Source organism: Anomaloglossus baeobatrachus, chromosome 1 (genome assembly GCF_048569485.1).
Source record: "Anomaloglossus baeobatrachus isolate aAnoBae1 chromosome 1, aAnoBae1.hap1, whole genome shotgun sequence".
Classification (NCBI taxonomy): domain Eukaryota; kingdom Metazoa; phylum Chordata; class Amphibia; order Anura; family Aromobatidae; genus Anomaloglossus; species Anomaloglossus baeobatrachus.
Window position 1 is genome coordinate 698,256,085 of NC_134353.1, and position 24,400 is coordinate 698,280,484.

Consider the following 24,400-nt stretch of genomic DNA (forward strand, 5'->3'; position numbering starts at 1 on the left):
TGGTAAAAAAAATTTTTTTTCTTTTCACTGCTCAACGCTATAAACTTCTGTGAAGCCCCCAGGTGTTCAAAGTGCTCACCAAACATCTAGAAAAATTATTTGAGGGCTCTAGTTTCCAAAATGGTGTCACTTGTGGGGGAGCTCCACTGTTTAGGCACCATAGGGGGTCTCCAAACGTGACATGGCGTCCGCTAATAATTCCAACCAATTTTGCTGTCAAATGGCGCTCCTTCTCTTCTGAGCCCCGCCATGCGCCCAAACAATTACTTTCCACCACATATGAGGTATCTGCATACTCGGGAGAAAATGGACAATACATTTTATGGTGCATTTTTTCCTGTTACCCTTGTGAAAAAAAAAGCTACCTAGTTGAAGCAACCATTTTGTGGTAAAAAAAAATTTTTTTCTTTTCACTGCTCAACGCTATAAACTTCTGTGAAGCCCCCAGGTGTTCAAAGTGCTCACCAAACATCTAGAAAAATTATTTGAGGGCTCTAGTTTCCAAAATGGGGTGACTTGTGGGGGAGCTCCATTGTTTAGGCACCTCAGGGGGTCTTCATACCCCACATGGCGTCCGCTAATGAGTGCAGCTAATTTTCCACTCAAAAATTCAAATGGCGCTCCTTGCCTTCCGAGCACTGCCGTGTGTCCAAAGATTTGATTTCCACCACATATGGGGTATCAGCGTACTCAGGAGAAAATGCACAATAAATTGTAGGGTGCACTTTCTCTTTTCTCCCTTGTAAAAATGAAAATTTTATGGCTAAAGTAACATTTTTGTGTTAAAAAGTAAAATTTTCATTTTTTCCTTCCACATTGCTTTGGTTCCTGTGAAGCACCTAAAGGGTTAATAAACTTATTGGATGTGGTTTTGAGCAGTGTGAGGGGTGTAGTTTTTAGAATGGGGTCACTTTTGGGTATTTTCTGTCACCTAGGCCTCTCAAAGTCACCTCAAATGTAATGTGGTCCCTAAAAAAAATTATTTTGTAAATTTTGTTGGAAAAATGAGAAATTGCTGATGACCTTTGACCCCTTCTAACTTCCTAACGGAAAAAAAATGTGTTTCGAAAATTGCACTGATGTAAAGTAGACAAATGGGAAATGTTATTTAGTAACTATTTTGTGTGACATATCTCTCAGATTTATGGGCATAAATTTTCAAAGTTTGAAAATTGCGAAATTTTCGCCAAATTTCCTAAATTTTCACAAATAAACGCAAAAAATATCGGCCTAAATTTACCACTGACATGAAGTACAATATGTCACGAAAAAACAATCTCAGAATCGCCAGGATCCGTTGAAGCGTTCCAGAGTTATAACCTGTCAAAGTGACACTGGTCAGAATTGCAAAAAATGGCCCGGTCATTAGGGTGTTTTAGTGGCCGGGGGTGAAGGGGTTAATATATATTAAGTGATCATTCAACTCTGGTCATGTTTTCCTAGTTCTGGGTGTCTCTTTGGAGCTCTTTAGACTTCTTTGGGTGCCGTCTAAATGGGTTTCAGTCACAAATACTCGAGACCAGCTGATTTCCAAGATGTACTCCTGAAAACTTTGCTGACGGTAAATGGTTAAATGGTTATTCCCAAATGGTAAAGGGTTATTCCCATCTCCAAGATCCTATCCCAATATGCTGTAGGTGCAATAATAAGAATAATAGCAAATACCTCCAATTAGAAATCTATTATAGTTCTCCTGATTGACTATGTCTCTTACATCATGTGCAGGGCATTGCAGGACCTTAGGTATTCATGGTTATGACCACTAGCAACTAAAGGTCCAGTCACACTAAGCAACTTACCAGCGATCCCAACAACGATAGGGATCGCTGGTAAGTTGCTAGGAGGTTGCTGGTGAGATGTCACACTGCGACGCTCCAGCGATCCCACCAGCAACCTGACCTGGCAGGGATAGCTGGAGCGTCGCTACACGAGTTGCTGGTGAGCTCACCAGCAACCAGTGACCAGCCCCCAGCGCCGCGTGGAAGATGCTGCGCTTGGTAACTAAGGTAAATATCGGGTAACCAACCCGATATTTACCTTGGTTACCAGCGCACGGAGCTACACGTGCAGGGAGCAGCGCACACTGAGCGCTGGCTCCCTGCTCTCCTAGTTACAGCACACATCGGGTTAATTACCCGATGTGTCCTGCAGCTACATGTGCACAGAGCAGGAGCTGGCACTGACAGTGAGAGCGGCGGAGGCTGGTAACAAAGGTAAATATCGGGTAACCAAGGACAGGGCTTCTTGGTTACCCGATGTTTACCGTGGTTACCAGTGTCCGCAGAAGCCGGCTCCTGCTGCCTGCACATTTAGTTGTTGCTGTCTCGCTGTCACACACAGCGATCTGTGCTTCACAGCGGGACAGCAACAACTAAAAAATGGCCCAGGACATTCAGCAACAACCAACGACCTCACAGCAGGGGCCAGGTTGTTGCTGGATGTCACACACAGCGACATCACTAGCAACATCACAAAAGTTGTTCGTTAGCAGCGATGTTGCTAGCGATGTTGCTTAGTGTGACGGGGCCTTAAGTAACTGTGATTATATGAGTGGTTGTAATCATGCATACGTATGGAGGTCATATTTGCTAATATTCCTATTATTACACCTACATATTGGGATAGGATCTTTCAGATGAGGATACCCCCTTTTAATCCATGTTATCACTGAGGAGCTGGTTTCAACAGTCCACAAATAATTTATTATAACTTAGAGCCAGTAATGCAGTCTGCAAATTTAAAACCACTCCACTTGGAGTGATATCTAAAAAAGACGTACTTAAATCTTCCTTGGCGGCATGCTCTGTACTCAGGCTCACCAAATACATTTTTGTTACATGCTTTTTCTCATGTTTGTGAGTTTTTTCTTTACACACATGGAAAAAAGTGTTGATGGCCTTCTTTTAAATTGGGAAAAACCCACAAGGGTCATGGGAGAACTTGAAACTGGCAAAATGAATGAAAATCAGGCATTGCTTTTGAATTGTTTCAACAGAACTCCTTCACTCCTGGCAATTTTCCGGTTTTTGTTTTGTTTTTTTTTCCTCCCCTTCTTCCAAGAGATGTAACTTTTTTATTTTTCCATCAATCTTGCCATATAAGGGCTTATTTTTTTTGCGGGACGAGTTGTTTTGAATGAAACCATAAGTTTTGCCATATAGTGTACTGGAAAACGTAAAAAAAAATTCCAAGTGTGAAAAAATTGCAAAAAAGTGTGACTGCCTGATTGTTTTTGGGATATTTTATACACTATTTGCTATATGGTAAAACTGATGTGTCGGTATGATGCCTCAGGTTGGTACGAGTTTGTAGACACTAAACATGTATAGGTTTGCTTTTATCTAAGGGGTTAAAAAAATTCACAAGTTTGTCCAAAAAAGGTGCACTTTTTTCGCCATTTTCCACGACCTGTTGCGTATTAATTTTTCGGGATCTATGGCTCAGTGACTGCTTATTTTTTTGTGTTTCTAGCTGACATTTTTAACGGTACCATTTTTGCACAGATGCTACATTTTGATCGCCTGTTATCGCATCTTGCGCAAAATACGCAGCGACCAAAAAACGTTTTATTGGCATTTGGAATTTTTTGCCGCTACGTCGTTTACCGATCAGGTTAATTGATTTTATATTTTAATAGATTGGGCGTTTCAAATATGTGTATATTTTTTTAACCCTTTTATTTTTCAATGGGGGTGATTTAAACTTTTTTAGTTTTTTTTTTTTTTCTTTTCATATTAATTTTTTAAAACTTTCTTTTTATTTTTTTTTTATTTTACTAGTACCCCTAGGGAACTATAAGGATCAGCAGTCTGATCACTCTTCCATTTCTCCAGATCACAGCTACACTGCTAAGATCCACAGAAAAGCAGCTCTCCTATTGCAAACGGCAGTCTGCCGGGTGTAAGAGGAAGGGACTCATGATAGCTACAGGAGTCATCACATGTCCCTGTGCTACCAGGACAACCATCGGATCCACGTGATGACATCACGTTACTTCCGATGGCGCCGGGTAAGTGAATACTTACCGCCACGCGCTTTTCCATCTCGCTGTCACTTTGACAGCGAGATGCCAGGGGTTAACAGGCGCAAGTGGAATGCGGATCCACTCCTGCTTGATAGCCACACATGTCAGCTGTTCAAATCAGCTGACATGTGCAGGGATCGCTGCCGACAGCCCATGGCAGGCAGTGGGGATTAACCTCACATGATCCATGACGTACCCAGTACGTCATGTGTCGTGAAGAGGTTAAAGACTAATGAAAATGTCCTGGACAAAAATGATGGTACCGCTAGAAAAGAATGAAAATAATTGGAACACAGGAACTAAGGGGTGTCCCTGTCATTAGTATCACAGGTATCTAAATAGGCAGACTGACCAGATCACAAGTGTGTAAAGGTTGGAAAGTACTCAGTGTTGTTCTGTATCAGTGTGTTTCAGAATGAACATAGAGCAAACAAAGCGAAATAGAGAGCTATCTCAGGAGATTAGAAAGGAAATTGTAGACTAACATGTTAAAGGTAAAACCATCATATAAGACAATCTCCAAACAGCTTGATGTTTCTGTTAAAGGGGTTATTTAGGACTATTTTATGTATTTATTTTAACTATGGGTCTAACAACTGACAGTTGGGTAGTTGGTAAATACCTGCCTGTTCTACCTGGTGCCGGACCACTGTTGCCAGCCATTCTGCTACACAGCAACTCTTCCTCTTGCGGGCTGTTCTATCTACAGGACATAATGAGCAAGATTTTGATAGTCAACAGCCAGCTATCAGCAGTTAGGATAAGGAAGCAAAATTCAATCAACACTATATCGGCAGCCACGCACAATCAACAGAGCTGAGCAGAAGAGAAATTACTGCTCTGTGGACGTAATGTTAGTGGAAGCCGCAGAATCACCAGCAGGAATGGTCTGTGAGCACTCTAAGCCAGCAGCGAATGGTGCCAGGCAGAATAGGCAGGTAGTTAGCAACTAGCTGTCTGTTATTTGGGAAACAGCTAGCGAAAGCACCCGCCCCCGTCGGTTGTGCGTCGAGGGGAAATCGCTGCCCGTGGCGCACAACATCGCTAGCACTCGTCACACTATACTTACCTGTCTAGTGACGTCGCTGTGGCCGGCGAGCCGCCTCCTTTCTAAGTGGGCGGTTCGTGCGGCGTCACTAAGCGACCGCCCAATAGAAGCGGAGGGGCGGAGATGAGCGGCCGTAAAACATCCCGCCCACCTCCTTCCTTCCTCATTGCCGGCGGTTGCAGGTACGATGTTGTTCCTCGTTCCTGCGGTGTCACACACAGAGATGCAACAGCAACAATATTTGAGATTAGAACGACGTCAACAATCAACGATATGGTGAGTATTTTTGATCGTTAGCGGTCGTTCGTATGTTTCACAAGCAACGACGTCGCTAACGAGGCTGGATGTGCGCCACGAATTCCGTGACCCCCAACGACATCTCGTTAGTGATGTTGTTGCGTATAAAGCGGCCTTTACTCTCTGGACGTGACTGCAAAAGGAAAATTAATGATAAATTGAAGAGATACAGAAAATGAATGGTAACCAAAGAGCCCAGAACACCTTTCAAAGAGATTAGGGGTGAGCTTCAAGAAACTCAGTGTCAGACCGTAACATTCATTGCTCTTTTGAGCAAAGTGAACTTTATGGAAGACCACTGAGGCGGAAACCATTGTTGAAAACAAATCGTAACAATAAAAGACTGGAATTTGCTAAAATGCATATTGACAAGCCACAAAGTTTCTGGCAGAATGTCCTTTGAATAGACTAGTCAAAACTGGCACTGTTTGGCTTGTAGAAAAGAACATTGCACCTACTGTGAAATATGGAGAAAGCTCGATTTATGTTTTAGGGTTGCTTTACTGTATCTGCTTTGAATTTGTGTACAGTGAAATCGCAGACTATACATTTTGGAGCGAAATTTGCTACCAAATGTCAGAATGTTTGGTCTGAATGGCAGGTCATGCATCATCCAGCAGGATCGTTCACAAAAGGCCGCTGGAACTGAATTTACAGTAGATCATGTTTTTGTTTGTTTTTTTACTGTGCGCGTGCTCACAGTAAAAAAACGATAAGTCGCACACAAAAAACGTTCGATTCAGCGTTGCTCCCGCTGGAAATGAGCGATGGGGGACAGCGAAAGCGGCAGGAGGGCGACTAATGGATGCAAGAGAACCCGCCCCCGTGTCCATAAAAAAAGATTTGCATAGGAAAAGGTAAGACTTTATAAAGTATTTATTTTGGTCTCAAAGGGGGCACAATAACAACAGGAACCTTTCTAGAATGCAGCCCAGGAGCTGCAGATGGGGAATCTTTTAGGTTTATTGCAAAATTTCTGCTGACCGGTTCCATTTAAAGCCCGCTTTACACGCTGCAATATATCTTACAATGTGTCGGCGGGGTCACGTCGTGACGCACATCCGGCATTGTAAGTTACATTGCAGTGTGTGACAGGTACGTGCGATTGCGATTGAACGTTAAAACGTTGATCGCATACACATCGTACCTGTCTCTAGAATTGCACGTCAGATTGTTTATTGTACCCGGGGTAGCACACGTTGCAGTGTGTGCCTCCCCTCCCGGGAACGATGAACAGATCTTACCTGTGGCTCCGGGCCCACAATGCGGAAAGGAGGTGGGCGGGATGTTTACGTCCCGCTCAGCTCCGCTCCTCCGCTTCTATTGGCCGGCTGGCGCGTGATGTCGATGTGACGCCGAACGTCCCTCCCACTCCAGGAAGTGGACGTTCGCCGCCCACATCGAGGTTGTATGGACAGGTAAGTACGTGTGACGGGGGTTAATCGTTTGTGCAGCACGTTCAACAAATTGAACGTGCCACACATACGATGGGGGCGTTGAAAATTGCATACGAAATCGTATGCGAAATTGCAACGTGTAAAGCAGGCTTAAGGGACCATCGTTTTTGTCCAGGTCTGTTTCAGTAAGTTTGGTTTTTTTTTTTTTTTTTGTTTTCTTTTTTTCTTTTTTTGAACCACAATTCAAAGCCAATGCCTGATTTTCATTTAGTTGATATTCAGTAAATTTAAATAGAAAATTTAGAAAATTACTTTATATTCAAGTTATTTCAATGACCGTTGAGTTTTTCTTGCTTTAACAGAAGGGTGGAAACAGTTTTATCCACATGTTTAGGTGTTTTTACCATATCTCACCATGCGGAGCTGTTTTAATTTTATAGACCGGGTTACTTCCACATAAGGATAAGAAATTATTGGTGGGTGGGCTGTTGAAACCAATTTCTAAGTTACATAGGTTGAAAGAAACACCTAGGTCCATCAAATGGAAACATTGATTACAGCGTCTACTTCAGACAAAGCCTGTAGAAATCAGCTGGTCTCTGCTGTTCTGTGAGTTGAATTCCATTCAAACCATGTCCTATTGGGTCTAGAGCGGCTACTTAACAAAAAGAGGAAAAAACGTTTCTGTCATGGAGGAACTTTTTTTTTTTTTTTGCTGGTTCCAAAGCGTGCTCTGCTTCACAAAATGTATTTTAGGCCAATAAAGGGGTTTTCTGAGAAAAATGATTTAAATGAATAAAATACTTTGAAATCGTAAACATTTTTCAAAATACCTTTTATTTAGCAAAAAGGTATAATTTATCTAGTGCACTTTTTCAGGGTTTCACCCATTAGTGACCACCAATACGACTTAACGCTGACCTGAGATATAAGTGACTACCAGCTCCTTGATGGGTGAACATGCAGCACCTCTCAGCTGTACACTACAGCTAACAATTTGCTTCATCAATCAGGATAGGTGTTAGTACCAACCATGGCCGTTTAAAAAGAACCTGTCAGGTCCCTTATGCCCTCCAACCCAGCAGCATTCATACCTGTAAGCCCAACTTCCCTCCCTAACCAGGCCTGTATAATACTATTAACTAATATGAATGTTTAAAAAAAAAAGTGCGCTGTTCCTGTGCTAATTAGGTTTCTTGACCAGTCGTAGGGGCGTTGTTTCCCCAGATAAGTTGGTCCTCTTTCAATGTTCTTCTCCAGGTCTTCTATGTTTTGCTTTCTGCAAGTCTTCTCTTCATTGACGTTGCCATGGACCGACTATACCTGCATGCACTTCACCAGAAAGTCAAATCCAGATGCCTTTGTCTTGAGTGTTCGCGTCATTAAGTCGGCAGTGGCTTCCAGACTTCAGGAAAATGCTGTTTGGTTCCTTCACGCTACAGTGACGCTGTAAACTTAATATGTCCTTTAACATGCACAGTTCACATTATATGCAGCTCCAACATAGGAGATGTGCTCTGGCTTTGTCCCTATTCTCCTATGTCCTTTGTGCGCTGTATTTCATCTGTATGTGTGTTGTGCAGTGACACAATACACTTGAAATAACGGTCAGCTCCTAGAGCAGAGGTCCCCAACCTTTTATGACCTTGCAAGCCTCATCCAGGTTGGAGAGCGTTGCAAGCCATATCCAGCTCCCCCTCTCACAGTAGTGACACGCAGAGCCCCTGTTACAGGTATAATGACAGCCAACACTCACACCAAGCATTATATCAAGATTCAGGGGTTCCCACAATAACGGGTGTGCGGTTTTGACAGTTAATATTTTTCCCTAGACCTGGTGTTGTTATACAAAATTTTGGATAATGTGAACTGTGGTTTTACTAATTTTTCATTAAAAGCTGGATTTTATCGCAAGCTGGCAGCTGGATCATTCTTCCTTCACCTGTTCCCGCAATAACCCCATTCAGAGCTGCTCTTCTGTTCGGGGCTAGACACTAAATTCACCATCTGAAGACCTGGTCTTAATCTGTTTACTAGACCTGGTACATATGCACCAAGCCGGCAGACAGCCATGAGTCATACATCACAGGCCCACTAGCTACATGTGGTTCCCGAGCTACAGGTTGGGGACCCCCTATGTTATATGGGGGGAAAAAAGGACTTGTAGTAACATTTTAAAATGACATTCCTCCTCTAGGTATGCCAGTAGGAGTGGAAAGGGTTAATTGTAGTGCAATAAAGATGAATGCTTTATCTGCTACATGTTTCAAAGTTACTCTCCTTCATCAGGATTATCGTAAATGTGAAAATCCTGAAGAAGGAGGCTAACTCCGAAACGGAAAGTTGTAAATATCCTTATGGCAAAAATTCATTCTTACACATGTTTATATTGCCACGTGGCCGTAGCCTTAGGTGACAGAGCAGTCAGTTAATGGGAATATAATTGTTTCTGTTTTATCACACTTTTCTTCAGGCTAAAAGTAATGATGATCTCCTAGCTGGGATGGCTGGCGGGCCAGCAAGTAATGGTGTCAAGGTGAAGAAAAGCAGTGCCGTATCAAATCCCAGCTCTGGAGCAGCAATGAGTGGGTCAGATAGTAAAACAAAGAGCAATACAGGTAGGAATATTTCAACTAGCAAAGTTAAATCCTCTTGACTGGAACTTTTTACTATTTTTTTAAACTCTTTAGTTATGCTGGAAAATACTGTTTTCTCCTTTGGTGGTGGGTAATTTAAAGCTGTTAAAGGATGGCATGCTCATTTACGGCATTTCAGAGCCCTGCCTACAGATCAGTTTGGATTCTAGTAGACAGACCTCCACCAAAGTTATCACCTATCCTATAGATAGGCAATAACTTTTAATGTTGGGAATAATCCTTACAGTGCGTTGTATTATTTGGAATAATGCCTATTGAGTTTTCACATGGAGTCTTTCTCAAAACACTGTGCTGCCATTGCTTTCATCTTGGTATTAAGTATATAATCATTTCTCTTTACTAACTGTGCAGGAAGCACGAGCAACAAACGAAGTAGCTCTTCGGGGACCAAAGAAGCAGGATCATCTCGAGAAAGAGTGCGTGAACGTTCACGTCTGAATGCAAGCAAAAAAACCCAGAGCTCAGGAGTTAGTGTAGGAGAAACTTCTGCCCCAACGAAGCGATCTCGGGCCCGTGCGGAGTCTGACGTTCTTCGTATGAGCAAATCCAAATCTGACAACCAGATAAGTGATCGTGCTGCTCTTGAAGCCAAGGTAAAGGACTTGGTAAGCTTGGCCAAAAGTAAGGATGCTGAGATTTTGCTCCTCCGCACAGAGCTGAGGGACATTAAGACACAATTAGGAGAAGACCTCTCTGACAAGAGTCCTGAAGAAGCCCCATTAGTGCAATTGCAGGAGCAGAATGCTGTAGTACGAGAAGAACTGCAGCAGCTAAAAAATGAAAACCGCATGCTAAAAGACCGCCTGAATGCATTAGGTTTTTCATTGGGTCAACAGCTAGATGTTACAGAAAAACTGTTTGGCTACCAATCAATGGATATTGCCACTGGCAGCCACAGTGACTGTGGAGGAGGTACTTTAGCCTCCTCTGTAGAGGGCTCTACACCAGGGTCAATGGAAGACCTCCTGAGCCAGGATGAGAGTACACTGACAGGAGAGAGGAGGAGTAGCTCCATGGATAATTTAGACAGTGAGTGTAGTGAAGTTTACCAGCCTCTCACCTCAAGTGATGATGCTCTTGATGCTCCATCTTCATCCTCTGAGTCCGAAGGTCTTCCTAGTACTGAACGCTCCCGCAAAAGTAGTAGCGGAAATGTAAGTGAGGTGTCCGTAGCTTGTCTTACTGAGCGGATCCACCAAATGGAAGAGAACCAACATAGCACAGCTGAGGAGCTGCAAGCTACTTTACAAGAACTAGCTGATCTACAGCAAATAACGCAAGAGCTAAACAGTGAAAATGAGAGGTTAGGAGAAGAAAAGGTCATTTTAATGGACTCCCTTTGCCAGCAGAGTGACAAACTTGAGTTGTTCAGCCGGCAGTTGGAATATGCTCGGGCACTTCTTGATGAGCACCATGTGTCTTACTCTTTAGATGAGGACCTGAAGAGTAGCCGTTATTTAGATCTAGAGCAGAGATACATGGAATTGGCTGAGAGTGGCCGCTTTGAACGAGAGCAGCTGTTGGGCGTTCAGCAACATTTAAGCAATACTTTAAAAATGGCAGAACAGGACAATAAAGATGCACAAGAGGTCATTAGAGCCCTCAAGGAGAGAAACCACCACATGGAGCGCATTGTTGAGGCTGAGCAACATGCCAAGCAGACACTTGCTGCGACTCTGGAGGAATATAAAGTTTCCCTAAATGCTGAACAGGCCGAATGTTCACGTCTGAAAACACAGCTGGAACAAGAAAAGCAACGAGTGGCAGAGTTGTACTCCATACACAGCTCTGGAGATGCATCTCATATCCAGAATCTACTGGAAAGTGTGCGTTCCGATAAAGAAAAAGCAGAAACTCTGGCCGGGAACCTACAGGAGAAACTGCTGCATTTGCAAAGTGACTTCAGACGAATGCAAGATGCCTATGAAAAGGTGAATTGATGATGTAAACATACCATATTTTCAACATTAAATTTCAAATGGCTTGGTAATTTTTCTGTTCTTTATGGTCTTTATAGCTGGAAGATGAATATAGAGCATTCCGTGAGGAGGCACAAAAGCAGGTGTCAGAGTTGACCCTGGCACTGGATAAGGTGAGGAGTGAGCTGGAAGAAAAGGAGACGGAACGCAGTGACATGAAAGAGACCATATTTGAACTGGAGGATGAAGTTGAGCAGCACCGAGCTGTCAAACTACATGACAACCTCATTATTTCAGATCTTGAGAGTAAGTATTCCTGCATTTTTCCCAGCAGAGGGCAATATGACACAGCCCATCTTACAAATGCATGGAGCTTTCAATTACTGCAGAAGTGAGACAACTGTGCCCATGGGAAAATAAGGATTGGTGTAGGAGTATTTCCCCCTTACAAGAACTCGCCACATGCCATCAAATTGTTAATGTTTGCACCGTGTATGAAAAGTGCCTCACAAACCATTTTAACTTATACACCTATCAAACAGTAGTCCTGAAAATGAATATCAGCATTAGTCTTTTCGTGTTTCAACACTATTAACCCCTTCAGCCCCCGGCCACTTTCCGTTTTTGTTTTTTGCTTCCCTTCTTCCGAGAGGCGTAACTTTTTTATTTTTCCATCAATCTTGCCATATGAGGGCTTGTTTTTTACGGGACGAGTTGTACTTTTAAATTAAACCATAAGTTTTACCATATAGTGTACTGGAAAACGGCAAAAAAATTCCAAGTGCGGAAAAATTGCAAAAAAAGTGGGATCGTACAATAGTTTTTGGGATATTTTATTCACCGTGTTCACTATATGGTAAAACTGAGCTATCTATGTGATGCCTCAGGTCAGTGCGAGTTTGTAGACACCAAACATGTATAGGTTTACTTGTATCTAAGGGGTTAAAAAAAATTCACAAGCTTGTCCAAAAAACGTGGTGCACGTTTTGCGCCATTTTCCAAAACCCGTAGCGTTCTCATTTTTCAGGATCTGAGGCTCAGTGATGGCTTATTTTTTGCGTCTCGACCTGACGTTCTTAACGGTACCATTTTTGCGCAGATGATACGTTTTGATCGCCTGTTATTGCATTTTGCGCAAAATTTGCGGCAACCAAAAAACGTAATTTTGGCATTTGGAATTTTTTTGCCGCTACGCCGTTTACTGATCAGATTCATTGATTTTATATTTTGATAGATCGGGCATTTCTGAACGTGGCGATACCAAATATGTGTGTATTTTTTATTTTTTTAACCCTTTAATTTTCAATGGGGTGAAAGGGGGGTGATTTGAACTTTTAGGTTTTTTTATTTTTTTTTTAATTTTTTAAAACTTTTTTTTTTACTTTTTTTTTTCAATTTACTAGTCCCCCTACAGAGCGCTACAGAGCTGAGAACTGCAGATTTGCTGCTTCACTTTCAATGCCGGCTGTATTCCGGCATTGAGAGGAAGTGAGTCATGTTAGCTACAGGCTACCATGGCAACCGCCGAAAGTCACGTGATCATGTCACGTGACTTCCGGTGGGGGCGGGGTAAGTGACTGTCATGGCGGCGCCCATATACATATCGCTGCCAAGATTTTGGCAGCGAAATGTAAGGGGTTAATGGCCGCGGGTAGAAGCGATTCCACCCGCGGCTAGCAGGCACACATGTCAGCTGTTGATAACAGCTGATATGTGCGCGGATCGCTGCCGCCTGCCGGCGGCAGGGGGCGGGGCTTACCGGCACACGATCCATGACGTACCCAGTACGTCATGGGTCGTTAAGGGGTTAATATACAAAAAGATTTTAGCATTGTTTTGAAAATCAGAATATTACCACTTTTCCCCCAAAACAAAACCTTGAGGTTTTTGCTGATATATAAAAAGTCATGTGGAATAGTTTGTGTGTGTTAACATAATTCTCTACTCAGATTCAGGCTTTTAGAATGTGCCATGAAATTTGTGGGAAAACTGCATTGATTGCATATGAATCCAGTTTTGCATGTGTGGCGCCCCGGAGGCTTCATCGCCACAGAGTGTTGCACCCAATTTTGATTGTAATGCTACACCCGGACCTGAGGAGGTCAGTCCCGGTTTCACCACTTACACACTCAAATACACACAAAGGTTGCCCTGTTCCCACTGCACACTGGGCTAGGGTAGGGTAATAAAGGGGTCACTGTCAGAGTGGCATTTACAGGATGCCTTCAAACAGGGGCCCCAGTCCCACTAGCTTAGGACCTGGGAGGGGGGAGGTGCAGCCAGCAGGGGGAGTCAGGATCCAACACAACAGTTAGGGAGTTCTCCAGCAGGAGAGCAACGGAGCAGACGTGCCTCTCAGGTACTCGGTGGGAAGGAAGAAGAGTTCACACAATTGCTGTGGGGAGAGTGCATCTGCTCACTTCGGAATCGGCGCCACTCAGGGCAGCAGGACCCTAGGGAAGATCATACTTCATGTTGGTTTTCCAGAATCTGCCTGGATGGGGAAAGTTTCAAGCTTCCCTGACCACACAGCGCCTGAAAGCACAATGCCAGAGAAGATCCAGGGACTCGCATAAAGCCAGACCCCATATTGGAACCGCGGCACCTGCGTATATGGACAAGAGTACTACTCGTGAAAACCCAGGTCCCCATGTAGCTTCAAGCCAGGGGATCCACAGACAGGCGCTTCAAGGAGGGAACCCACAGAACACCACACCGGACTGATCTCCTAAAGGGATTCAGGTTCGACGGCGCCCATCACTGCAAGTGACTGGTATTACCCGGAACTGCAGCCATAGACTCTGCCTCTTTATTACTGGTGCCTGCCATTACTACTCCTTTCGTCATCCTCCCTGGGGCCCGCTCCACCTGTGGGAAGCGATACCATCCATAGCTGCATCCGCCCTGGAGGTCAGCGGCGTCGGCTGATTCCCTGGCCGTATACCACAGGTGGCGTCACGACATTCACCTCACTACTACCCCCATCATCCTTCCCCTGCCATCTTCTGTACGCCTCGGGGCAATGGAGCCGAGCTAGGCCGCCCGTGACAACGACGGACTGGCGACGAGTAGGTTACCCGCCTACCCCGTGGGGCGCTACACATGCAAAAAACTTTGAATGCTTAAAGAGAACCAACCAGCAGGATTTTCATATATAAAGTAAAGCCAGTGCTGTACTAGCGCTAGGGGTGCTAAATGTAAGCATAGCTTTTGTTCTGAGATTGGAAGTTTACTTGCACATATTTCTGAAATAAAAGTTCCAGCGATGCACTGCTATATGATTGACAGGTGCAACAGGAAGGGAACATGTGGGTCGAGTCTTGCTGTCTGCCTGCGTCGGAATTAACGTGTATAACGGCGACGGGGGGAGGAAGGCCAAGCAAGCAGATGGGGGCAGGAATTGGTGGCAAGATAACATTTTTCATCTATATACATAATTCTGCATACATACAAAACATATATATACAAAAAATGCCTTAAAACATTCTCTCTCATTATTCTGGCATTTGGCAAATATAAATCATCTTGGTTCCTAATTGACATAAAACGGGAAAGGTTTATTCTGATTTCATGTCAGATAGTGAGAAAACCATGCATATGTGTCTTTTTAGATAGTGTATGTTAAACTTCTGTTTTCAACTATATATATTCTCCTAACAAATACTCAGTCTTTCTTAAATATTCAGGTTTTTTAACCTTTTGGATTGTCCGACAGCACTGTAGTTGTTAAATAATAAAATTAATCAAATACAAATTGCTTAATGATAGTGCACACAGTTTAGATGTAGAGGTAAAATTGTACAAAACCTTTGATACAAATACAATAAATACAATACAATGTTGCCTAAATACAACACATGAAATGGATTTTAGTGATACCATATCAAGCTAAATGTGAAAAAAATGAAGATAAAAGGCTGCAAAAATAATTTTAAAATAGTTTTGGCTATCCCGATGTCTGTTTGTTTTCTGTCACTCTAGAAGTTAAATTGTCCTAATTACAACCTTTCATAAGTAAGGTGACTTAATGACATGGTTACAGACAGCCTTAAGGTGGCATCCTGTCATGTACGTGCTGGATGCCTTAAGCTCCTCTACCTTCCTGTCTCAAACAATAAGGCTACAGTATTTACCCAGAGAAGGTGTTAAGACTGCTTTATCAAGGGGACATGTCTCACGTGTAGCTATTAGATGTGACTATTCTCATTTCCTTTCGTGCCTCTGGTCTGCATACATCCTCAGAGTTTAACCTCTATAAAAACATTAACTGCCTTTAAAATAAGTGGTCTGGATCATGTTGTAATTTTTGTCCTTAATTCATATTCCATATACCGTATTTTCCGACGTATAAGACGACTTTTTAACTCCTGAAAATCTTCTCCAAAGTCCGTGGTCGTATTATACGCTGGGTGCCGTCTTATACGGCGGTGCACGGTGCTGCATAAGCCCATTGTTTAGTAATGCCCTCTTACTGGTCCCCTTCTTACACACAATAAACATTATTTTCACCTGTCCTCCGTTCCCGCTGTGCCTTCAGCTTCTTCCAGCAGATCACAGGCTCATAGACCCCTCCTCGATAGCATCCTGTACCTGGGGCCGCTGCCGTCATGGCTTTGCTGCAGTTGAATGCTTTGCGGTGCCGTAAAGCTTTCAACTGCAGTAAAGTGCTGACATCAGTGGCCCCGTGTACAGGACGCGGTCATGGAGGGGTCTATGTGCCTGCGGTCTGCAAGAAGCACTCCTCCAATGTCGCATCCCATACACTGGGCTGCTGCTGTCACAGCTTTACTGCAGTTGAATGCTTTATGGCAAAGCATTCAACTGCAGTAAAGCCATGACGGCAGACAGCAGCCCCGTGCATCGGAAGCTATCATGCAGGGGTCTATGTGCCTTGTGGTCTACAAGAAGCAGCTGAGGACATTGCGGGAACGTAGGAGAGGATAATGTTTATTGTGTGTAAACAACGGCATAATAGGGGACAAGAAGGCGACCGGTAGGAGGACATTACTAAACAAATGGGCTCATTACTACAAGTGGAGGACAAGGATGGGCACATTACTAACCAATGGGCTCATTACTGCCGGTCACATTACTAAACAATGGGCACATTACTGCAGGGTACATTACTAAACAATGGGCACATTACTCGGGTCAGCTTATACTCGATTATATACAGTGTATCCCAAACTCTATATTTTAACTGGAAAAGTTGGGGTCATCTTATACACCCAGTCGTTTTATACGCTGGAAAATACGGTATTTCCACTTCAATACTGAGTCCCATATATCTTACAGACACTGTAAAAAAGCTTCAAGATCAAAAACATGACATGGAGCGTGAGATTAAAATATTAAATCGGAAGTTGCGGGTAAGGACTAATTATTATTATTTTATATATTTTTTTCAATTGTTAATCCATTTAAATATTCAAAAGGGAATCTGTAAGTAGGATTGACGCTCATCAGATGTCAGGGTTTGTAGGTCCTAGACAGTTGGTTAAAATGATACCTTTATATTTGTGTTCCGATGATATTCCAGAGCAATCCACGTTTTTCTTATATGCTAATGAGCTGTTAAGCTCTATGGGCCGGACACAGATGTTCCTGAGAATCTGACTCTTGAGCTTATTTTAATTGAAAGGGGAGGTTACCAGTGTGATACATGTAATGACTGACACTTTGCTCTCACGATCACACACAGCTCTGCAGTGAGATTTAGAATTAACACAGTACAGGAGAAGGAAACTGTCTCAATACAAAACATTTGCAACAGCACTTGTACTGTCATAGTGCTGTCAGATTTGCTGCAGAGCTGTGCCTAATTATAACTAACACAGTACAGCAGAGTTAAACCTCATTGCAAACACATTTGTTGCTGACTTCTCATAGATTTTCAGCTTCCATCTCACAAGCTGTCACGTATGGACTTAGGCGGGCTTTGCACATTGCGACATCGGTAACAATGTGTTACCGATGCTGCAGCGATAGTCCCGCCCCCGTCGCACGTGCGATATCTAGTGAAAGCTGCCGTAGCGATTATTATCGCTACGGCAGCTTCACACGCACATACCTGCCGTGCGACGTCCCTCTGGCCGGCGACCCGCCTCCTTCCTTAGGGGGACGGGTCGTGCGGCGTCACAGCGACGTCACACGGCAGGCGGCCAATTGAAGCGGAGGGGCGGAGATGTGTGCTGCCGCTGGAGCGAGGAACAACATCGTACCTGTCGCACCATCGGCATTATGGAAATGTCGGAGGTTGCAGCGATGATACGATAACGACGCTTTTGCGCTCGTTCATCTTATCAAAAAGGTTTTACACGTTGCGATATCGACTGCGACGCCGGATGTGCGTCACTTTCGATTTGACCCCATCGTCATCGCACGTGCAATGTCGCAACGTGCAAAGCCCGCCTTAGGGAAGTAACGGCATGGGGCAAGACACATAACAAACAGGGTTCATCACAATAAACAAGGGGTACATCGGGGACACTATAACGACAGTTCGCCCTGGTGCTAGGGAGGCAGATAATGGGACGACACCTGAGCTCACTTGCAGATGCATCCTGCACTCATAGCCAGTCCCTATACAGGTTCCTTACCTGTAGTCGAGCAGGATACTTGAAGCCCTGAGAGACCCTGTAATAACCCTGGCTAGTGAGCTTGGCAGGCAAGGATCACTATTCCAACCGCTGCACTAATATAGCATGAAGGGAAGGTACAACACACAGGGGAAACAACAAAGGATAAAGCCCAGCTTCACAGCTGCAGTCAGACACCAAGCCTGCAGCCTACACTGCTCCAGCAGCTCCTTCCACATCAAGGCCTAGCTACTGAGTGGATTCAGAATAACTGGCGCTATCTACAGGGAGAGGTGGCCATATATAGGGGACAGGAGTAGTCACAAACCAGAAACACCTTAGACCAGGAGTGGAAAGCTGCTGCAAAGTAAAACTGGCATTAACCCTTTAAGCACCAAAGGAAAGGGAGTATGTTTAATGTGAGGAGTCTCAGATGGCAAAGAGAGACTTTAGCCCAGATGTAAACTAAGCTCTGGAGGTAGATTCTCTGGAAGATCTGTGTGCGGCCCACAGATCTTAAAGGGACACTGTCAGCAGGTTTTTGTAATGTAATGTGAAGACAGCTTGTTGTGAGAGTTAAAACAAAAAATTCAGTACTGCATGTGTTATCTTTTGTTTACCTTCAATGTTAGTTTAAGCCGCTTATCTTTATCATGAATAGGTATTGTCAGCATGTGAGCTGTAGTCCGACTCCACCCCCTTCTGTGATTATAAGCTTCTGTCTACAGAAATGTACACTGAAAGCCTGGTGTGAGGCAGCTCTACCTGTACTGCTGCATGCAAAATCTCAAATCTTTCACTCTGTCTTTTAAGGTACCATCACACTAAGCAACATCCCTAGCAACATCGCTGCTGAGGCACAACTTGCTAGCGATGTTGCTTAGTGTGACATCCAGCAACAACCTGGCCCCTGCTGTGAGGTCGTTGGTTGTTGCTGAATGTCCTGGACCATTTTTTAGTTGTTGCTCTCCCGCTGTGAAGCGCACATCGCTGTGTGTGACAGCGACAGAGCAACAACTAAATGTGCAGGCAGCAGGAGCCGGCTTCTGCAGACGCTGGTAACCACGGTAAACAGCGGGTAACCAAGAAGCCCTTTCCTTGGTTACCAGATATTTACCTTCGTTACCGGCGTCCGCCGCTCTCAGCTGTCAGTGCCGGCTCCCTGCTCTCTGCACACGTAGCCAGACTACACATCGGGTAATTAACCCGATGTGTACTGTGGCTAGGAGTGCAGGGAACAGGGAGCCGGCACTGGCAGTGTGAGAGCGGCGGACGCTGGTAACGAAGGTAAATATCGGGTAACCAAGGGAAGGGCTTCTTGGTTACCCGATGTTTACTGTGGTTACCAGCGTCCGCAGAAGCTGGCTCCCTGCTGCCTGCACACGTAGCAGAGTACACATCGGGTAATTAACCCGATGTGTACTGTGGCTAGGTGTGCAGGGAGCCAGCGCTAAGCAGTGTGCGCTGGTAACCAAGGTAAATATCGGGTTGGTTACCCGATATTTCCCTTAGTTACCAAGCGCAGCATCGCTTCCACGTGTAGCGACGCTCCAGCGATCCCTGCCAGGTCAGGTTGCTGGTGGGATCGCTGGAGCGTCGCTTAGTGTGACATCTCACCAGCGACCTTCTAGCAACTTACCAGCGATCCCTATCAGGTTGTATCGTTGTTGGGATCGCTGGTAAGGCTGCTTTCACACTACGTTTATTTAACATGCGTCCTGAACGTTTTTTTAACGCAGAAACGGATCCAGTGCAAATGCGTTTTCATTTCAATGCATTTGCAATGGACTCGCGTTAACATGCGTTCACCTGCGTTTGCGTGCGTTATAGTGAGGATCCAGCGACTTGCAGTTTTTTAACATCTTTCAAAAACGCTACTTGTAGCGTTTTTGAGCTGCGTCCAACTTCTGCAAATTGCTGGATCCTGACTAAACAGCACGCAAACGCATGTGAACGCTGGCGTGCTGATAGGCAGGATCCTGCTTGCTCTACTGAGCATGCCCAGAAGCCAGCCTCCGTGATCAGTCTATCTCTCTCCTACCTCTCTGTCTCTCTCCTCCCTCTCTCTGTCTCTCCCCCTCCCTCTCCCCCTCCCTCTCCCCCACCCTCTCCCCCACCCTCTCCCCCACCCTCTCCCCCACCCTCTCCCCCACCTGAGAGCTGCGGACACTCGTAACCAAGGTAAATATCGGGTAACCACTTATCTTAGTTACCCGATGTTTACGTTGGTAACGTGTGCAGGGAGCCCGGCTCCTAGCAGCTGCAGACACTTGTAACCAAAGTAAATATCGGGTATCCAAGCAAGTTACCCGATGTTTATCTTGGTTACGAGCCTCGCAGCTGTCAGATGCCGGCTCCCAGTCTGGCACGTTTAGTTCCCCTCACTCCCGATCACATGACTCCAATGCCCGCCCCTAAACATCCAGTGACAGGATCCTGCAAAATAAGACATGCGTTTGCATGCATTTTTTGCTGTAAAAGCAGGATCCGCTTTTGCAGCAAAAAAACGTTCAGGACGCATGTTAAAAAGACGTAGTGTGAAAGCAGCCTAAGTTGTTTAGTGTGACTGGGCCTTTAGTCAGAACTGGCTGCATCCAGTAATCTAAGTGATACATAGTTAATCTTAGCCTTTTGCCTATATCATGCTGCTCTTAGATGAGGTAGCAAAAACCTGCTGACAGATTCTCTTTAACAGCTCATTTACATATTAAGAAAAACGTGAATTTCTCGATCAAAATATCAAATTGCAGATATCAAGGTATCTTTTTATTTACCTCTCTATGACCTGCGCGCCTGACAGAGGGCTTAGGAGGGTTGATTCTATGGACAGATTCCCTTTAAAAGAAATTCCCTTGTTTATTCTTGTCCTTCTTTTTTGCAAAATGAGAAGTGTTGTATTACCCTACTCTAAAACCTGTACGTATATTCAAGTAAATATTTCAATATGCCAGACCTGTTGAGGTGAATCCTCCTCTTATCGCCATACAGGAAGAGTCTGCTGAGTGGCGCCAGTTTCAAGCCGATTTACAAACTGCAGTTGTTATTGCTAATGATATCAAGTCAGAAGCACAAGAAGAAATTGGTGAGCTAAAGCGACGTCTCCACGAGGCACAGGAGAAGAATGAAAAACTTGCAAAAGAATTGGATAATGCTGCGTCCCGCAAGTAAGGCCATCAATAGGTAGTGGGTAATGAAAATATGTAGAAATGTGCAATTGCATATGAGTACTAAATCTTCCAATCTATCTAGGCAAGAAGAAGAAAGGGGTCGGGTGTATAATTACATGAATGCGGTGGAGAGAGACCTGGCAGCGTTAAGACAGGGAATGGGTCTTAGTCGTAGGTCTTCCACCTCTTCTGAACCTACACCTACAGTCAAGACTCTCATAAAATCATTTGACAACGCATCTTCACAAGGTACAGTTATCGTCTTAATAGGGCAAAAAAAATGTGCTGTGCCGTCATCAGTAGTAATGTGTAGTGTAACTTGCATATTATCCCCTCTCGATAGCCCCCAGTCCAGCAGTAGCAGCTGCTGCTGCAGCAGCTTCAATTCCCCGCACACCCCTCAGTCCTAGCCCAATGAAGACACCACCTGCTGCTGCCGTGTCCCCCATGCAGGTAAGAAATAGAACATCTGCTAGTACTTCAGGGTGTGTGTTTTTCTACATGCGTTTTCTGTCTGCTTTACTTTCATGATAGAAAACCTGTAGTCCCGTGCACTATTTACTGGCTAATCTTCATGCTTGCTGACTGTCTCAGTTGCAGGTGCATTGGAAATCACAGCTTCAAATTCCCTAAGTGGACTAGTAAATGCAATAAAAAGTGAAAAAATATGAAAAAAACCCACAAGTTCAAATCACACCTTTTTTCCTCATTGAAAATTAAAGTTAATTTAAAAAAAAAAAAATTGCTTTCGCTGCATTCAGAAATGTCATAGAATCATAGAATGGTAGCGTTGGAAGTGACCTCAAAGGCCATTGGGTCCAACCCCCTGTGAGTTCCACCTTTCCTAAATCATCCCAGCTTTATGTTTATCCAGTTTCCGCTTGAAGATTTCCATTGATGGAGAGCTCACCACCTCCCGTTGCAGCCTGTTCCACTCTCTGACTGCCCTCACTGTCAAAGTTTTCTTTTTCGCTCCTAATTGGGAGACCCAGACAATTGGGTGTATAGCTATTGCCTCTGGAGGCCACACAAAGTATTACACTTAAAAGTGTAAGGCCCCTCCCCTTCTGGCTATACACCCCCAGTGGGATCACTGGCTCACCAGTTTTGTGCTTTGTGCGAAGGAGGCAACACATCCACGCATAGCTCCACTGTTTAGTCAGCAGCAGCTGCTGACTATGTCGGATGGAAGAAAAGAGGGCCCATACAGGGCTCCCAGCATGCTCCCTTCTCACCCCACTTCATGTCGGAGGTGTTTGTTAAGGTTGAGGTACCCATTGCGGGTACGGCGGCAGGAGCCCACATGCTGCTTCCTTCCCCATCCCTTTTTACAGGGCTCTGGGTGAAGTGGGATTCTATCGGTCTCCAGGCACTGAGACCGTGCTCCATCCACAGCCCCTGGTATCTGCTGGACATGGAGCGGAGTATCTTCAGGGACATGGCCCTGCTACATGGAGGTACTCTGTGTCCCTGTGGGGACCGCGCAGATACACGGCAGCACTGCTGGGTGTGTTAGTGCGCCAGGGACAGCGGCGCTGTCCGCACTAGTGCCATCGCACACCACAGCGTTGCTGGGTGTGTTAGTGTATTGGGTGACTACTGCGCTAACCGCCGCTGCCATTTTTATTTAAGGCGCCGCTGGGATTTGTGGTGCGCCGGGGACTTCCGCGCCGGCCAGCACTGATATGCCGGCCGCGCTTATTAACTCGAGTCCCCGGCTTCTGGGCCTAGTCTCCCTTCGTTACCGCCCACAGGCCTGACAGTCAGGGTAGGGGCGTGACGCTGCATAGCACAGCAGCGCTGAGAGCTGGAGTATGTTTTGCATACTCCACCCCTCTCACTGTGTGCACTGTGAAACCGGATTCCCGCACTTTCTGAGGCACGCCCACGGCTTCCTTCTCTACAAGGACGCCGGCAGCCATTAGTGTCAGTTTCTGTACGATACAGAGACAAGTGTGGAAGACCCTGGCATTCTGATAGTCACACAATCGCTGCAACAGGCGTTAAGCAGCACCTGTGGTGCTAACCCCACTAGTGCAGAAGTGCACTTATAGATATGCTTGTACTATATACATTGCACTGTTTGGTCGCACGTTGTATATACCCTCCTGGATTGTGCGGAGGAGTTATCAGCATATTCTCTGTGTAAAACAAAGGTGCAGAACCACATGTTTTTCTATGCAGCCGGTACAGCATGTACGGCTATACGGCCGGCAGGTTACATAGACCCCCATTATATCCAACTCAGCCGGAGTCTCTGCTAATGGCCAGAGGATGAGGACGGTGTCTGCAGTATTTACTGACAGATTTTCTGAGACTATGGCTATGATACTAGAAGCCTAGCAGTCCGGACATGTCTCTCACAACATGGGCACTGTTGAATCATTGATCCATGGCCCCCCTCAGTGTGAACAACTAACAGCTCCGGGAATGTCACATGCATCCCAGAGTCACGGCTCTGCACAGACGTCAGTCCCAGACAGCCTAAGCGGGCTCACTATGAGCGGCCCTCGGTTTCATCAGGGTCCTAGCAGAAGGACTCTCTGTGTAATGAGGCGGAAGTAGCGGCTCAGGATTCTGATCCTGAGACCGCTCTCAATCTGGATACACCTAATGGTGACGCCATAGTGAATAATCTTATAGCGTCCATCAATAGAATGTTGGTTATTTCTCACCCAGCTCCTCCAGTGGAGGAGTCAGCTTCACGTATTTTTCTGGACCACTCTGCCTTCAGAGAGGCAGTCCAGGAACACCACACTTATCCAGATATGCGCTTCTCCAAACGGCTTAGGATACACGTTATCCCTGCCCCCTGACGTGGTCATGGACTGGACCCAGTGTCCCAAGCGGCATCCTCCAATCTCCAGGCTTGTAGCTAGATCCATAGTTGCAGTGGGAGATGGAGCTGCACTTAAAGATGCCACTGACAGACAGATGGATCTCTGGTCTAAATCCATCTATGAGACTGTCGGCGCACCGTTGGCTCCAGCATTCTCACCCTTGGGGCACTCCAAGCTATTTCAGCTTGTCTTACACAGATTGACACGGTTACACGTACATCTGTGCCGCAGGTGGCATCCTTAACCTCTCAAATGTCTGCATTTGTTTCTTACGCGATTCAGGTTGCCCTAGACTCTGCGAACCGTACGGCAGTAGCCTCCGCTGCTCCGTGTTTTTAAGCAGAGCCTGGTCTGCTCGTTAAGTGAATGGAAGGCAGATTCTGCTTCCAAAAAAGGTTGCTTAACCAGTTGCCTTTTTCGGCTGACCGACTGTTTGGTGAGCGTTTGGATGTAACCATTAAACAGTCCAGGGG

At 45.1% G+C, this 24,400-nt stretch overlaps 1 protein-coding gene across 3 annotated transcripts in view; it reads left to right on the forward strand.

Annotated features, from left to right (window-relative positions):
* Positions 1-24,400, forward strand: part of SPECC1L (sperm antigen with calponin homology and coiled-coil domains 1 like) — a 92,796-nt gene that overhangs the window by 28,054 nt on the left and 40,342 nt on the right. For all 3 annotated transcript variants that reach the window (XM_075320788.1, XM_075320792.1, XM_075320800.1), the window contains exons 3-9: positions 9,240-9,384; positions 9,775-11,354; positions 11,441-11,648; positions 16,638-16,711; positions 20,909-21,084; positions 21,170-21,336; positions 21,431-21,540. In XM_075320788.1, coding sequence (XP_075176903.1) covers positions 9,240-9,384; positions 9,775-11,354; positions 11,441-11,648; positions 16,638-16,711; positions 20,909-21,084; positions 21,170-21,336; positions 21,431-21,540 — 2,460 coding nt within the window. The remainder of the gene's footprint in view (positions 1-9,239; positions 9,385-9,774; positions 11,355-11,440; positions 11,649-16,637; positions 16,712-20,908; positions 21,085-21,169; positions 21,337-21,430; positions 21,541-24,400) is intronic.